This window comes from Rhinolophus ferrumequinum, chromosome 16 (assembly GCF_004115265.2).
Source record: "Rhinolophus ferrumequinum isolate MPI-CBG mRhiFer1 chromosome 16, mRhiFer1_v1.p, whole genome shotgun sequence".
Lineage (NCBI taxonomy): Eukaryota > Metazoa > Chordata > Mammalia > Chiroptera > Rhinolophidae > Rhinolophus > Rhinolophus ferrumequinum.
In genome coordinates this window covers 27,773,220-27,790,926 of record NC_046299.1, presented here as the reverse complement: position 1 = coordinate 27,790,926, position 17,707 = coordinate 27,773,220, and the positions used below count along the sequence as shown (strand labels likewise).

Here is a 17,707-nt window from a genome sequence, read left to right as displayed (position 1 = left end):
TCGCGAGAGGAAGGAATTGGCCCACGGTCTCCAGCCAGTTCAGAGGCAGGGCCGGGAGTAGAACAGGAGCCCTGGTGTCTACATACACCAAGCCTCTTTCCCACCAGTGGTCCCCCTCCTGCCTCAAGTGTCGCTATTTTCCCAGGCTGGGAAGCTTGCAGTATCGCCACCTCTTCCCTTGCCTTATTTCTCTCCTTCTCTTATCACCAAGACCAGTAACCCTTCAGTGATAAAGGCCTGCAGATGGCTCTGCCAGTGCCTGGTCCCCACCACCTCAGGACAAGGAGCCAAGGTGAGCTCCTCAGAAGCCCATTCTACCCCCCAGGGCCAGATCCCTCCTTTCACATGTCTTTGTCATGCTGCTCTCCTGCCCAACAACCTGCCACGGCTCCTCCGTCCCAGAGGAGCAAAATTCTCCCGCCCAACATGCCCAACCCCTGGGAACCAGTTTCACCCACAGCAGCCCACCTGGTTTCACCCTGCTACCCTATGTGCCCCTGCCGCTCTCTCCTAAGTGATCGCTCAGCTCCTTCTCTGGATGTTAGCCCGTATCACGCCCCTCCTTTGGCAAGTCTCCCCTTCTCCCCTCGCCCCTATCCGATTGGTCCTCCCAGGCTCCATACAGGGCCCCTCCACGAGGACACCTCCCCTGACCCGCACCGCCCACAGCCATCTGACTCCTCTGCACGTAGTCACCACCGCCACGGCACAGTCTAGGGCCTGAGCCTGGTGCCCTCCTGGCCTCTGTTGTCACTGTACGGCCAGAGCTGCATGAGCTCTGCCAGGTCTCCAAACTGCAACGCCCACCCAACAACCTGGCCCTGTGCCTTCCACCTCCATACTCAGCCTGGCATTCATTGCACAGTATTATCTGAGTGCCTCTCCCATGACAGAAAGTTCTTTCCTTGCTCTCAGAACCCTCCTTAACGTTCAAGGCACTTATTAAAGGCCACCTACTCTGTGAATCCTTCCCAACCCCTATCACCCCACCCCCACACACACTCTCAGAGTCTTCACCTCTCCACCTTGGGACCTCCCAGTTGTTTTCAAGCCCATGTCCCCCTGTGTCCTCCCTAAAATCCAGACCTTTTCTTTGGTCCCACAATATCCTATACCAAGAAGATGTTCAATGAATCGCTTTCACAGTGAACTGAAACAGAATCTGTCCAGTTCTCAGGCCAGTTTGGGCTCCTGGGTGGCCTCAAGCTCCGTGCATCCAAATGACCTCTTACTGTTCTTCCAAGATTGGATTTGGGCCCAGACTGAGTCAAATGACCTCTTATCGTTCTTCCAAAATTAGGCTTTCCTCTTTAATTACACCTTATCTAGCCATACTCTATGTGGATTCTAATTACATAATTACTTCAAGCTTTGGGACTTAAAAACAAAAAGGAAAAGAAAGGTGTGTGTATATGATTACACAGGTAAGTAAATACATCAAATAAATGCATATGTACACATACCATACTCCATTTTCTTGTTTATATACAATTTTGTAACCCAGGCAATACAGCACATGGAGGGGTCTAAATCACGTAAGGTAAAGATTTCACCAGGTGGGACGCAGATGAAGGAGAACTTCGTGGAGAAGCCTAACTCTGAGATGGGCTTTGAGAGAGGCTTGAAGTCAGCCCCCAGCCCTCTCCCCTCCCGCTTGTGCAAAGAAGAGAGGGGGCTGTGTGACCTTGGGCCTGGGAGCTTTTGAAGCCATGGCCAGGCCTGATCCCTCCTGACCAAACTATCCGCCCTTTTCTGAATTCCAGGCACTCACTGTGTTGCCTCTCTCCGAAGGTACATTTGCACAGTTCTGTGCCCTACCACACCACGTCCACCCTGCATACAGGGGCCCAGTGTCATCCATCTTGTCATTCCCAATACCAGTCAGGGCATCTAGCAGGCCTTCCTCCTGCCTTATACTCCAGCTTTATGAAAGTATTTGCCCTCTCCCAATGCATAAGCCTTCTCATGCCACCCTGCCTTCGCACGTGCTAATCCCTCTGCCCTCTATCAGGAACGCCTTCCTCTGGTCCTGCTCCAGTTCCCCTCCTGTGGGGCCCTCACTGCGCCCTGTACTCGCCCTAACTTAGGGCTTATCGTACTTTGGTATAAAAACCCTTTCATGCGCCTACCTGTCCCTTTGGACCAGTGGTCATCACACTTTTGGATCACACCTTCCTGTTAGTAAAATGGCACTGAGCATATTTACTTACAGGTTAATTATAAAATCTATACTACTATAAATAGGAAAGCTACATCTTTCTTATATTTGAGTTAAAGAATAAATAGAACTTTAGCTGATAATGTTTTCTTCCTCCCCCTTAGGGGGTATCGTGAGAGCTCACTCATTGCTTTACGTTAGAAACAGAGGACAGCAGGGGTGTTTTATTCTCTTTGTATTCCTAGAATTTGGTATAAAACCCAAAATCTAATAAATGAGCTAATTTACTCCACAGATAGTGAACACCTCCTGCGGGCTAGACACATGCCAGGCTCTGGGGACAGAGGGCTGATGGGAAACAGCCCTGGCTGCTGTCATCATGGATCCTACAGACTTGTGGATTGCGCAGGCAAACAATGAATTTCCAAACAAGTGTAACAAAGCAGCTGAGACGGATGCTGTGATGAACGCTCTGTCCAGAACCACGGAATCATGAGAGCCTCACACAGCGGGGTTTTACCTGCTCTGGAGGGTCAGAGGCAACTTCCCAGGAAGATGCTGCTTCACGAAAAATCTGAAAGATGAGCAGCGCTAACTAGGTGAAGGGAGAAAAACAGCTCTCTAGGCTAAGGAAACCACACAGGCAAATGTCCTGAGGCTGGACGGAGAAGCCTAAGTGCCAAGACCGACAGAGGCCAATAAAATGAAATCAATGAACAAGCCCCCAAAGGATGGCGCGTTCCTCTCTTCCCATTTACTTCTCTCTACCTATCGAGACCACCCCAGTTTCGTACCTCTGAAGGGGTCACTCAGCCCTGCCACTGCTGGGGCTCTGAGCTAAGCAGAGCAGGTGGGCTCTCTGCCTGCTGGCCAGTCCTCCTAGAAGCTGGCTCCCAATCCCTTCTGAGGAGCCTGAAGCCCCAGAAAGACACTCCTGAAAACCATGCATGTTGCCATGGGCACCACCAATCAAAGGCTCCCGGGCAGTTTAATTTTTTAAAGACAGTGTTAAATATTTTACATCATCTAACAGCATGGATTCTTCCTTGCCTGCAATGGAAGGGAATACCCTATACTCCTTGAATTAAGGCTTTACACAAAATAAATGGCCATGTGGCAGGCAGTGTGTGGAGGTGTGCACCCACCATCAAGGGCATCCTCTGGGTGTCCCGGTTGCCCAGGTGGATGTTCTTTGAGGGAGCAACCTGGGGAATCTAGAGCCATAGCCGCAAAACCCATCTCGACTAGAACTTCTTTGACCCCAGGAAGGGAAAATTATTTACAATGATGCTTCAGGTGAGTGTTTAAATAGTCCATGACTTGAATAATTAAAGACAAAACCAAGACCATAGATTGTAATGCAGACTGGCGGGCAGAGGGGCCTCCTCCTGCAGCAGCTGTCTTGAAGAAGAGCCGTATCTTCTATCAGTGCTCAGGCATGACTAACATTTCCCAGTTCCTGGGGGGCCTTGCCCCCTCCCACCTACCAGTGCTGGCTCACCGATGTACCATGTCCAGCACAAAGGCCCCACAAAGCAAACAAAATAGTCCTAGAAGGCCTGAGACTGCCCTGGCCCAGGCTCATGGGCCTAGCAGCCTGATCTGCAGCGGCTAGTGTGTTTCCCCGAAAATAAGACCTAGCCAGACCATCAGCTCTAATGTGCCTTTTGAAGCAAAAATTAATATAAGACTCGGTCTTATTTTAATATAATATAAGACTGGGTCTTATATAATATAATGTAATGTAATGTAATAGAATAGAATAGAATAGAATAGGTCTTATATAAGACTAGGTCTTATATTAATTTTTGCTCCAAAAGATGTATTGGAGCTGATGGTCCGGCTAGGTCTTATTTTCGGGGAGACACGGTACCACCAAAGACAGCATGGCCCTTGGCTCACCCAAGTCCGGGCTTTCTCCAGCTTGTCTGTTCCCTGCCCTTGGTGGGATTTTGCTTTCTGCAGAACCTTACTCATTTTTGTCCTGCTTACAGTAGCCCAGTTCCTACTTTTGTTTGGCTTCTCCATCCAGATCCCTGGCCCTCTCTCAAGCCCACTGCCCAGGCCACTGGGGCAGCGGTTCAGATCTCCCAGCTCCAGTTTCAGCCTTCCTTGCCTCATCCCTGGCTTCCGGATCCTGCCCAGTCTCCTATCCCCCGCCTACTGTGTAAACTGTCTATAAAGAGAGGCCTAAGCACAGAAGAGTCAGCAGTGTACACCTTACAGCGCCTGGGAAAGATTCTCTAATATCAATGTACCACAAAAGTGATTCCACTACCAGGGTCAGTTTGTTACAAGCAACTACAATCCCTGACCATCATTCTGTGCTCACAGAAAATAGTCACTCACATTAGATCTGCCCCAACTAAAGACAAACACTAAATGGAAAAGCAATCTGCCAATGAATTATCTATTTACACATCAGTCAAGGAAACCGCTCATGCGCACAGATACCACGTTCCACATCAATTCCAGGCAATAAGAGAAACTGGATTTCAAAAGGTAAGTCCTAGTGACCCTTCATACTGGGAAACCAAGCTCAAAGGTCAGCCTACAGGCTGGTGCTAATAATCAATGCATAAGGCATTATATATAATTGAGTAATGAGTTTTCACGTTGACAAGTAGGCAGGAGGGAAATTCTAGGATCTAACTAAGCGCGCATTCCTGTTACGGCTGCTATGAGCTAGGCAGAACTTCGCCCAGGATGATGGAAAGGCCCAAATGGAATGAGATTGGCAGAGCCAGTTACAAGTTAAGGTACAAGTACTCAATACTCCTGATCACTGGTGTTGGTACTCAGGCAGTTTTTTTTTTTCAGGCAGTATTTTTATGCCACACTGAAAATCCAGGTTGCCAGAAGTCTCCTCACAGGTCCTTCCTGGGTCGTTCACTACACACCTGACTTCAGGTCTGTCCCTGGCCTCTCTGTATGACTTGCCCTGTGTGCCACATGGGTTATGTTTGTCTAGAGTGCCCTCACTACCCCTACCCTGCACACACACTTTATCATAATAAAACCTTCGTATTTCAAAACTTGAAACAAACTGCTGGGGAAGATAAGAGTCTAGCCCTCTTGGTGTTATTGAGGAAATAAATTCCAGGGGGGGCAGTGCCCATGTCATATTTCTTTAATGAACGAAATGAGACTGCAGCTATCAGAGCAATTCTAAAACTAAAGATCCACATGTAAGCAGGAATTCACTATCAAATGGGGTGTCCTCCCATCCCTGGGGCTAACATCAGAAATCTCCTTCTCTTCATCCAATAAAATGGGGCACCTCTAGGCTACACAAGATGGACCTGCAATGCTCAAGACTGAGCAATGACGGGACTGCAAATCATCACCATGCAATAGACACCTCAAAGAAAACACCAGGATCCAACTGCTAAATTACCTGGCCTTCTCCACTGCCTTGGCACACCCCTCAGCTCCACGGGGGTAGGGGTAAGTGTCTGTGACCCCACCCCTCCAAGGTGGAGATACAGAAGGGTGAGAAGGAATGTTTGGGGGCAGGAGAAAGGGCTGTGGGCAGAGGCAGACCAGGAAGAAGGAGACATCAGAAGGATCCTTGTTCAGTGACCAGTACAGGGACTCAGAGGGCTTCGTGAACGCACTGTCATCCTTACATCAACTCACATGCAGCAGCCCATGGCATTCAGGAATGGGTCCTCTCCTGGTGGTCTGTCATCTCTGCAAACATAGCCGCGCCTGCCTATGTTTTGTTCCCATTCCAAAGTCTCCTGTTTGGAAAACGCCCCCTAGCCTCCACCAAGAACTTCTGTCCCCTTCTCATTCTCAATATAGCAACTAGCATCACCTGAGTGATTACAATGTATCAGGCACAGTACTAAAGACATAGTATTGGATCTTCTGATCCTCCTCACCATCCTGTGCTGTAGGCACTATTATTTTCTCCACTTCACAGGTGAGGCAACTGAGGTACAAGCTGCAACTGCCCCAGAAGGCAGCAGAACCAGGATGTGAACCCAGACAGCCTGAGTGCAGAGACCACACTCTTACTCCCTCTATTCCCCTAACGCACTTCAGGAGAGGAGAGCCGAGCTCCAAGATAAGAGATCTGTTCCCAGCTCAGGCCCATCCAGCCACATGACCTTAAACAAATGGCTTTTCTCTGCCTCAGTTGCCTCAACTGTGAAACAACGCTAAGTGCAGATGCCTGGTCTAGAAACACAGGATTTTAACTCTGTAATCCAGCATTGCCTAGGAGAGCTTCAGAGATGATGGAAATGTTCTGTATCTGTGCTGTCCACATGGCATCCACTAGTCTCATACGGCTATTGAGCACTTGAAATGTGGCTAGTATGACTGAGAAACTGAATTTTAAATTGTATTTCATTTTAACTGATTTAAAAATAAACTCATGTGGCTAGTGGCTGCCCTATTGGAAAACTCAGCTTAGTCTATAAGTTCCAAGATGGCAGGTGCCCTTTCTCTTTGGTCATCGCTGTATTCCCAGGGCCCAGCATACAGTCCTTAGTAGTCTATTTACCCTGTTTCCCCGAAAACAAAACCTAGCCAACAATCAGCTCTAATGTGTCTTTTGGAGCAAAATTAATATAAGACCCAGTATTATATATTATATTACATTATATTATATTACATTATATAGACCCATTCTTACATTATAGTAAAATAAGACCGGGTCTTATATTAATATTTGCTCCAAAGGACACATGAGAGCTGATGGTCCGGCTCGGCTTATTTTCGGGCAAACACTGTAGTAGTCCTGGCACAGTAGCTCACAGGTTTGGGAAAACCAAAATAAGTTATGAAAAAGCACTTAAACATTTTTAAACACTATAAACACAGGATTAGATCAGTAATTCATTTTCTAAGTTTAGATGAATCCGACCTTAACTCTTAACAGTGTGAGGCCGATTAAATACATGACTGTGATGTGTTTGGGGGGAGCAGTCCTCTACTGCCAGGGCCGTCTGTGGTCCAGAACTGCTATCGCCACTGACTTTCCTATCAACACACTCAAGCCCCCAGGCTCCGCTAGTGAGCCACAGAGTGTGCAGCTGGACTCCCCAAGTGCAAGGCTTTGCTTTTCTCTCCGAGTGGGGTCTGGGGATTCTGGCAGAGCAACTCACATTCTCCTATTTCCTTGATGTGTTCCTCCTAAGTGGAAAAATCTAACACTCACCATATATCTCGTATGCGCCAAGAACTGTGACAGACACAGGAGATACAGAGATGGCTACAATGTGGTCCTCACAAGAAGCCTACAGTCTAGAAAGAGCAAGAGGTCAAGTTTACAGAGTCCTTCCTCTGTGCAAGGCACTGAGCTATAATCAAGAGAAAGACCGATAAGTCAAACATAATCAATTCAATGTGACACACGCCGTTCACAGACGTCGTAGGCACCACGCCTTGCACACAGCAGGTCCTCAGTGCAGTAAATGGAATCAAATCTTGACCAACAGCTCATTTTAAGGCTGAAGAAACTAAGACCCAGACAGGTTACGTGACTTCTCAAGGTGCCCCAGGTAGTTAGTGATGGGGCTGGAGACAGCACCTGGGCCTCGTCACTCACTAGCTCAACAATCTGTAACACAGTCTCGGGGTGCTTCTCATCCCACAGCATAGGGAAAGCGGCAGGATTTGCTGTCTGTTATTATGTCTAACTTAGGACAAACAAAGGATTTATTTCTGTAAGATTGTATGTTTGGGACTCTCCTGAGATCTGATGAGTAACTGTATGCACCATCTTAGAAACATGCATTCAGTCATTTAACAAACATTTCTTGGGAATATACTATATATCAGGCACTAGCTAAGGTCTTGGATAAAGAGATGAAACAAACTTCTGTTCAATTAGAGGGTTGGACACCCGTATTTATCTATCCTCTCTCCCAGAACCCCACTAAAAGGACAGCAGAGGAACTTTTTCTTTTTTAAATAGAAAGGAGACAACGACAGATACGTCAACAGAACTCTAGAGACAGAGAGCTGGTTTAGATTTCTTCTTCGTTTGCTCTGCTAAGTGCAAGCTAGGAAGGAAACCACTAAACAAGTGGCAACTTATGCCACAGAAACAGGAAAAGACACAGGAACTGGAGGCACCAAGGACTGTGAGGGGAGAAGCAGGAGGGGGCTAAAAAGAGGACAGCCTGCTAAAAGCTGGTGCAAGGAGCAATCAGACCCCAGAACCTCCACAATCTGCTCAGGCTGGTGACTTCCCTTCCTCAGCCAGCAGGAGGTGGAGGTTCACTGTTTAGGCAAATTACACCAGATACTCGATGGAGGTTGATGACACAGTTGATGGAAGGACACGCAGCTGAGAAAGGGGGGCAACTTTCAGAAAACAAATGGATTGAATGAAAATCTATACACTAAACAGGGTACCCAGTCTCCTTCCCCATCAAAGCTCCCAGAATGTGAAACAACCAAGCTGTTATACCTCGAGGCAAACTCCTCTCCAGAAAAACCCACATTCTCAAGGAAAAGTTCTACAAGCACTGACATCTAGTTATCACCAGTGGAGAAAAAAGGGGGACTCCCTGCTGAATCACCCTACAATAAAATTAACAAACCCTTCCTTGTCATACAGATGCCCTATCAGCATTTTGGTGTCCACTTTTAAAATATAAAAGTATAACTCAGTGACCAGCATACATGGAAGGATGGCTCCAGTGGAAAATACAGTAACCACAGCAAGCGAAAAAAGGACTTGGAGGAAACAAAGGCAAAGGGAAACAAAGACAATGCGAGGAACAGCAGCGAAATGACAAAAAATAAAAACAAATAAAAATCTATTATAAGAGAACTTATTGCCTCTATGATTCAAGAAGAGGATGTATAGAAAGAAAGAGAGAGAGAGAAAGAGAGAGAGAGAGAGAGAGGAAGAAAAGAAAGAAAGAAAGAAAGAAAGAAAGAAAGAAAGAAAGAAAGAAAGAAAAAGAAAGAAAGAAAGGCGAGCCTTCAAAGAACTAGGGAATTCTAGAAACTAAAACATGTATGATTAATGAAAGTATAAATAAAAAAATTTAAAGGGTTAATTAAGAATAAATCTGAAGATATCGCTCAAAAAGTAAAACAAAAATAAAATGGAAAACAAAACATAAAAGATTTTAAAATTATAAATTCGACCCACTAAGTCCAACTATTAGTAGCTACAGAGACAAAACATAGAAAACGGAGAAAAGGAAATTGTCAAAGAAAATTTCCAAAAACTGAAGGATGTGAATCTTTAGATCAAAAGAGCATATCAAGGATGATTTTTAAAGCAAGAAAACTCCAAGTACAGAGAAAGAGAGGAGATCCTAAAACATTCAATGAGAAAAAAGCAGGTTACCCATAAAAGATCAAGAATCAGAACGGCATCCAAATTTTTGACATCAGGATTGACAGTACAGCAATGCCTTCAAAATTTTAAGGGAAAATGGCTTTAAACCTAAAATTCTAGACAAATCAAAACACAAATTGAGTGGGAGTGTAGCATAAGAACTTTCCAGATGTGCAAGCTTGAAGTGATCAACTTCACAGACCCTCTCAGGAACTCCGGGAGGAATAAATCAAGAAAGGGGAAACAGAGGATACAACCGAGCACAAGGTGATGGTCTCCCCAGGATAAGTCATGCCCCGCACCTAGAGATCAGTGGGCCCAGAATAAAGGAGAGGGATGGAGGCCTCTGGAATGGAGGTTTCCAGGGGGAAAAAAGTTGTAATAAAATAAAAAAGGAACTGAGGGTAAACGGGGTCAAATCTATGGCGATGGAATGAGAACTGACTCTGGGTGGTGAACACACAATGTGATATATATAGATGACGTAATACAGAATTGTACACTTGAAGCCTATATAGTTTTACTAACTATTGTCACCCCAATAAATGATAATTTTAAAGAATAAACAAATAAAAAGGAACAAACGTCGTAAAACAGAAATGTTTCAAAATGCTGTCAGAGACTGGGAATTAGTACTAAGTACATAGAAAACAATATATAGATAAAAGAAAGCAAGCATTAACTCAAAAAAAAAGATGTACGAGAAAGGAAATATCATCATAGTACAACTATAATGCTCAGCCATGAACATGATTTATACAGTCAAAATAATGTAAGCCCTGAATATCTATGTAACCAGAACTGTGATGGACCATATTGGGAGAACAGGGAGAAAGGGAAATACAAGTACACGGGGAAGGAAGGTGAGAAGAGGGGAATATGGCCTCCTCTAATCTGTAGTAGGACATGGAGAAATAACATCTAAGGTGAACACTCAGGAACAAGTATTGTAAGCAGGTAACTTACAAAATGTTAGTAACATCAGGAGAAATGGCTACAACGGTTAGAAGTGACTGTGGCAGCAGAATAATGGCCCCTCAAAGACGTCCACATCCTAATCCCTGAACCTATAAGTGTGTTACATGGCAAAGGGAATTAAGGTTGCTGATCAACCGACCTTAAAATAAGGAGATGATCCTAGATTACCCAGGTGATTCCAAAGTCATCACAAGGGTCCTTAAAAATGGGAGTGGGAGGAAAAAGGGAGTCAGAGGAAGATGTGACTATGTTGGAAGGACAGAGTGATACAATAAGAGGACTCGACTGGCCATTGCTAGCTTTGCAAATGGAGGGAGGGAACCATGAGCCAGGGAATGCAGGAGGCCTCTAGAAATTGGAAGACACAAGAGATTCTTCTGAGAAGGAAATGCAGCCCAGCTCCCACCTGCGTTTTAACCTACAAAACTGTAATATAAATTTCTGTTGTTTTAAGCCACGACGTTGGTGGTAATTTGTTACTGCAACAATACAAAACCATGTTCAGTGACTGACTCTGGGGAGTGAATCACCAGGATGAGGAGGGGTGAGAGTCTTCTTATAAGCCTCGCAGTGTTATTTGACTTTCAAAACTGCACACACACACACACACACACATATGTATATATGTAAATATGTATGTATAAGTACGTGTGTATATAGATACATATACATATATATACACATATATACACATACGACTTTGATACGAATCAAAATTTAATTTAAAGAAATGAAATACAGATTCTCTCTTGCCAAATCTCACAATCTGCTGCAGAAGACAGACAAGGAACCAGCTATTGCTGAAAGGAGAACACAGGAAGAAAAGCCTCTTTCAGATGTGAAGAGTCTGAAAGGAGGAGGAGGAGGAGTCAGCCAGGCAAAGGAGAAAAAGGCCTTCTGGTGAGGAGACAAGTCCTGGTGTCGGGGAGAACCTGGTCTTTGGGGACTTGGAAGAGTTCTGAAAGCCTGGGACCTCAGTGGGCCAGCCAGAGCCGGCAGGACAGGCAGGACGGGTGGTTCTCAGCCCCACCAGCTTTGACACTGCCCCACTGCTGGCTTCTCCGGTTGGAGTACAGGACCTGCTGAGCATATTCTGGGGGGCATGGACAGATTAAGGCCCAAGAGACACCTTTTCCTGGACCACCAATTGTACTCAACAGTAAAAATTTCCAATGCTTTTATACTAAAACCAGAACATATTATTGAACACCAAACTCATGTACATTTTTAACATAAAAGCTGGAGATTTCAGGGGGACTTCTTGCTTGAGAGGCCCACTGTACACGCTAAACTTCCCGCTGACCATGGGTGCCAAGACTCAGTCTTCTCTGTAATTAATTGGAGGCAGAAGAAAAGTTTAAAGCACTAAAACAGACACCCACAAAGCATCTGGGACTTCACACCAGCAGTCTGTCCGTGGCTGCCTACCCTCCCTGTGTCACCATAAGACACCTTCTGGGTCCCACCCAACACAAATCAGAAAGTTGAGAAGCATCTCATTTTTTTGCAAAGGGGTCTGGGTCCTGCTCGTGCTGGGTGGGTTAGCTCAGCCTGGGGAAACAAAGAAAAACCATCACACTCAATTCTTCCTAGAATGTCCTCTCTTGGCTATAAGCCTGCCCACATCCCCCCACACACAAACTCTAAGCATTACCAGAATCACCGACAAGAGCCCCAGCTCCACCATCAGCACCCCCACTACAGGCCTGTGTTAAAGAATACATTGCAGACACTTTTTCCATAAAAGGAAGTCAAGAAATAAGGCACATCTCTTGGGAGAGGGTGTCCCTTGTGTCCACAATACACGGGTGGAAACGTTTTCCATTGTTATAGCTGTTTTTGTTATAAAAGCAATAACCACATGACAGTGGGCTGGGATTTTTTTTTTTTTTAATATATAAAGAGCTACTACTGACCACAGAAGAGGTGTGGGGTGGGGGGCGGAGGGGTCAGTGGAAGACCACACAGAAGTAAAAAGCAATTTAATTGGGTTTGGTTGGTTTGTTTTGTGTGTAAAACACATATACACACATCTAAAAAGAGTGCATTCAGCTGATTTCAAATTAAGAACAGAGAAGACACAATTTTAATGACACAATAAGTATTAAAATACCCTACAAAATCTACGTTATTGACAGTAAAGAAAGGATGGGGAGGAGGGCAAAGAGAAAGACACAACAGGAAGAGAGAAAAAGAAATGTAGAGAGGAGGGAGATGTGAGAAAAAGGGAAGACACTGAGAAACAGGGACAGGTACACACACCTAAGCACACACAAAAAGAAGGAACAACTAAAGGATGCACAGAGGTACTTCCTAGGCCTGAAGAGTTAGCCAAAATAAATTACACTGTACATGGCCAGCTACTGGCTGGGGCTATAGACTTCAGAGTATTATCACCTACTATGCCTTTGAATGGTTACAGATCTGGTTGACCACTGTTCACAGCTCTTTAATTGCTCATTGAAACATTCTGAGGCTTAGTTCAGGTCAAAGGCCATAGGTTCCCCCTAAATGAGCTGAGGTCAGCAAGTTAGTAATCTCCAAGAAGCTCCTCTGAAAAAGGAGTACATAAAACACTACCTCATGAAACATACAAAGTGCAATGAAAGTCAGAGGAGAAAATTCTGCTTGAGTTGAAAAAGAAATCCCATGAAAAACTTTTTTCAGTTTCTGCATTTAAAAAAACTGGGACTTCAGCAGAATTGGGTCCCACCTCAGCATTCTCCAGGATCACTACCAGCACACCTGACTTCCCACATGTTCAAGTTCTGCATACCCTAGTGGTTCCAAAGGCCTCAGTCGGCCCTGAAATGAAGCAGCCTCCATACCCTGCAATGTGAGGGTCAACAGCAGAGATTCCAAGGAGTCCCAGCCTCAAGCTGTACTCTCTCTCAGTCCACTCACCCCACCCTTCTCTAAGCCAAGCTTCTCCTTACTTACTTCACTCTAAGGGCTATAGAAATCTATTTCACAGCTGACAGAGCCCCCCACCCCTACCCCCTTCCACCTTCATCCTTTCTTCTCCAAGCTAGGTGCCTGTGTTTCCCCCACCCCGACTTGCCCCAACCTCCTCCCAGTATGTTTCTCCAACCTCTCCCTCTTTCAGTCCCTGAGTCCTCCTCACTTTACCGGAGGAGGGGGCTTAAGACATACATCTAGAACACAAGACCTAGAATTTATATCCATCTGGGATTCTGCCCCAGCTCTGCATCTTGTTAACTGTGTGACCTCAGACAAATCACCAAACCTCCCAACCTTTCAAATTCCTCAGTGAGAGGGGTTGAACCTGGCAAGCACAGAGGTCTTTCCAACTCTCATGTTCTGAATATCTAAACAGTCACCTGCAGTATAACCATAAATAAAGCAGTGAGTGAAACATACACTCAGGAGCGAATGAATTATAGAAACTCCCTTCCCTTAGCATTCTGTCATCCCACCATCATCTGTCCAGCCAACCACCCACCCTGAGGGTCTGTGCCTCTCACCCTGGATGGTTCTAGCTCTGAAATATTTACATACAGTAAAACCTCAAGAATTACACTAACCAAGGAAAACGTGAGTCTGAATCCAACAGAAGCCTGAGTCCTGGAATACTTCTTTAATGCCATTCAGCAATATCGTGGATTTCACATCAGTTTAGCAAACAGAACAGAATCTAAAAATGCCATCACAAACTGTACTTGTGAATCTAAGCACAATAATGCTATCAGGAACCCCGAAACTGGTCTGCTCCAAAGCCCTCCATTTTACCAAGGCCTAGAGAGCGGAAGCCACTCGGCCCAAAGCCCAAAGCAGGTCCGTGTCCAGGATCAAAGTCAGCTCTCCTGCCTTTGGTCCAGAGCTCCTCCACCAAAGCCTTTTGAGACCATCACCTTCTCATAGAAACAGAATAAATCCTAAATTACCAATGAGTGCCCTCTATAGCAAATCTAGTTCCATGTCCAGGGAAGGGTCTAGAGCTAAATCTGGATGACCAGTTGATTATGAGTGCTGCCTAATAAAAGCTTGCTTTCCTGAACACTGCCCATTCATTCTTTGCAAAGAAAACCCCAGACTCTGCTATCTCCATTGAACTCTATTTTGGAGAGGGGAATAGAGAGGAGAGCTGAACAGTTCTTTGTTCTGCCAGTAAGCAACTGCTAGTCCTTTCCCATAACTCCTACCTCACCCCACCCCACTCCACCCATATATTCCCAATCTCTTCAGAAAAGTTCACAGCAACTCTCCCAGTAGAATAAAAGAAAGCAGGTGCGAGGAGGAGAGGGCCAATACGGAGTGGGTGTCCAGAGGAAGACGACAATACTCTCCCATCTCTTCACCCTATGGGGTAGAAAGCATTTCTTTTCAGTTGCTAATACCCTGCAGGGAAGTCACCAGAGCTAGTTCCACTCAGGGCCCCCCAGCTGAGAAATGAGCTCTCAGCAACCCCTGGAGAACTAACCCTTTCCTAACCATCCACTCTAACAGTGCCCAGGGCAAAGGTACTAACAGACCAACCTTTCCCTGAGGGCCCCTGGGACCAAGAGCCTGAGACATCAGAGCTTGGCTGGCAAGGAGATATTTAAGGCAGTATCAAGAGGGTGGGGCAGAAAATTGCTGGCAGCATCTTCCTCCTCCACCCCAACCCCCGCCCCCCCCACACACCTCACTCCACAGACAGCCATCTATCTCACCTATGTCTCTAAGGGCTGTCCAGTACGCGTTTGCTGTCATTGAGGCTGCCCATCGGCTGCCCATCCCTCTTTTAATCGACCCCCTTGTCTTCAATCACCACCAAGCCACCTTTCCAACCAAAACCACAAAATTGAATCTAGAGGAGCTCAAAAACCAAGGAGGGGAAGGGAGACGGCCAAGCCATCCCTGGCATTCACTTATGAGAGGAAAAAGGGTGCAAGTGGGGGTGATGTCAGATGCCTGACACGCCAGATATGATGTCTCTAAACGAACCTTCGCACTGAGGGTGAAATCCATTCTGGCGATTTCAGCAGGTCGGCCCTGTGACAACCGGAGCATCCCAGAGATCAGTTTAAAACAAAAATCCAAAGGTTCAGCCAGAACATGCTGGGAAAACCCAGGGTCTGGATAAAACAATCCGGGCTCAGTGGGATCCCCTCTGCTTTTATGTAGCAATGTAATAGCGTAATAAATTCTATCTGCCTGAAGAAAGCATGCACGGGTGAATTTCAAAGCCATCTTACGACAGCGGATGCACGGGGATGCAGAATTCGACAGCACATTCCCCCATGAAAGGAACATAATGACTTCAAGCCTGTATCCCCCTCTATCTTGAATGGCGCTACCGCTTATCAAGAAAGCCACTTCGGAAAGCAGCCAGGGGAGAGCCGGGGATACCCGGGGAATTCGGAAAAAGGAGTTGCTTTCTGCCCTTCTCGGTGATGAGCTGCTTAGCAAGATGCTGCCGGTCACTCTAGGGGATGAAAGAGCATGGGCGGGTGGGTAGACACGGTGCCCCGAACACACACACACGTACCCGCTCATTCAGGCGGGTCCTAGGCCAGACCAGTCCATGCGCCCCTCCCGCCACCCTCCCCCCAGAAGGATGCTGATGAATGAACACACCTGAGATGCCTCCATCCTGCCGCTTGCTCCCTCCTTCTTCCCCTGGCTGTAGCAGAGGAACCGCTCCTCTGCAGTTTCACTTTACAGCGCAAACCCACCCGGCCTTTGATGTCTCCTCCACCCACCCATATTGCAGCCGGCCTGAAGCAGGCGGACGTTCTCTGCTAGCAGAAGCCATGATCGCACGTACCCTCTACCCACCAAAAAACCCTGGAATCTCCCAGAACCCCCATACGCTGGGGAACTTTCCTTGAAAAACTGGGGATTCACCAAGCAGGCAGGAGAAAGGGGTCGGCCTGGGGGGGCCACTGTTTTCCCTGTGACTACAGGGGGCCTTTTGGGGGAGGGGGTCCCCAAGTCCTTCCAACAGCTGGCCCTTTAAACGCCGCCTCCTCCCAGCGCGGAACAAAGGCGCCGCCCGCAGGGGCCGAGCCGGCGCACGCCCCCTGCGCTGCCGCCGCCGATCGGGTGAGCGCAGACGGGCGGGCGGCTGTCGCGGGCTTACCTTGCGGGTCGCCGGACGGGCGGGCAGCGCGCGTCCTGCCCCACTCGCACTACACGCTGCAGTTGGCCCCGCTCTGTTTTTCTGGGACTCAGCGCTGACTTCACCGACCCTCCGCAGCCGGCCAATAGGCTGCGGCGTCCGCCCCCTTATTAGCATGCGTCTGGAATCGTCCACTCCGACAGCACTCTGGCGGCGGGCGGTGCCAGGGGGCGGGGCCGTGCCCAGCCGTGACAGGAAGGGGCGTGTGCGCCAATGGGAGGTGAGGAAGCCTCCCTTCGCCCCGCCCCGCGGCATTGTCAGCCAGGCTCACCGCCCGCGGATCTCCGGCCTATAACGCGCGCGCGGGACCAGAAACCGTCTCTGTCGTGGCTGGCTGCGTGTTGGTTAAGAGGCTGGCGCGGCGCGTCCTCTGACCCTTCAGAAGGATCGCCCACGGGGAGCTGGGAAGGACCCTTGAGCATAAAAATAACAGCTATCTTGTGTTGAGTGCACATTACTTAATCTGTACGCACTAGTTTGCTCATCTGTAAAATGGTATAATAGGATGTAGTGAAGATTTATACAGTTAACCTATGTGATGCGTTTAGATCGGTGTCTGGCCGTCGCACTACATAAGTGTTTGCTACTATCATTATTATACTCTGTACCAGCCAGTGTGCTTCCTGGATATTTTCTCATTTGATCCTCATAGCCTTATAAGAGAGGCACTATTACTAATCCCTATTTTTCAAGCAGGAAAACTGAGGTGTGGTTTAAGTGGTTTGCTCAAGGTCATACAGAAAGCGATGCAATCTAGATTTGAACCCAGGCTCCGAGTGTTCATTCATGCCACACACATTTATTCAGGAGCTGCATGGCAGGCATGTGCTGGGCCCTTCGGTCATTGCAGAAAACAAGCAGGCAAAGCCCCTCCCCCATGAAGCTTCCTTTTTAGTGAGGGAGACAAAGTGAATAAATAAACATCATCTGTAATATGAAAAGTAGAGTGAATAAAAGAAAACAGGGTAATGTGCAAGGGGAGAGAAGAGTACCTTGTTAGATTGGGTTCAGAGCTAACCACTGTACACCATCCTGACCTCCTCCAGCCCCCTCAGTGTTACAGAAAAGGAATCGGAGAAGGAAAGCTGCTTGCCCAAGGTCACAGAGCCAGCAAACAGCAGGCCTGGAACTTGCT

At 47.0% G+C, this 17,707-nt stretch overlaps 1 protein-coding gene across 4 annotated transcripts in view; it reads right to left on the bottom strand.

The window, feature by feature from the left end:
* SORBS1 (sorbin and SH3 domain containing 1) overlaps window positions 1-16,666 on the bottom strand; it is a 218,452-nt gene extending 201,786 nt beyond the window's left edge. For 3 of the 4 annotated variants that reach the window (XM_033130492.1, XM_033130494.1, XM_033130493.1), the window contains exon 1: window positions 16,534-16,666. Coding sequence is in view for 1 of the 4 variants with exons in the window: in XM_033130465.1 (XP_032986356.1) it covers window positions 16,029-16,043 (15 nt within the window). In the remaining 3 variants the exon portion in view is untranslated. Of the gene's footprint in view, window positions 1-16,028; window positions 16,095-16,533 lie in introns of those variants that run through there. The other variant, XM_033130465.1, reaches the window with a different exon arrangement.
* Between the last annotated feature and the right edge of the window lie 1,041 nt (window positions 16,667-17,707).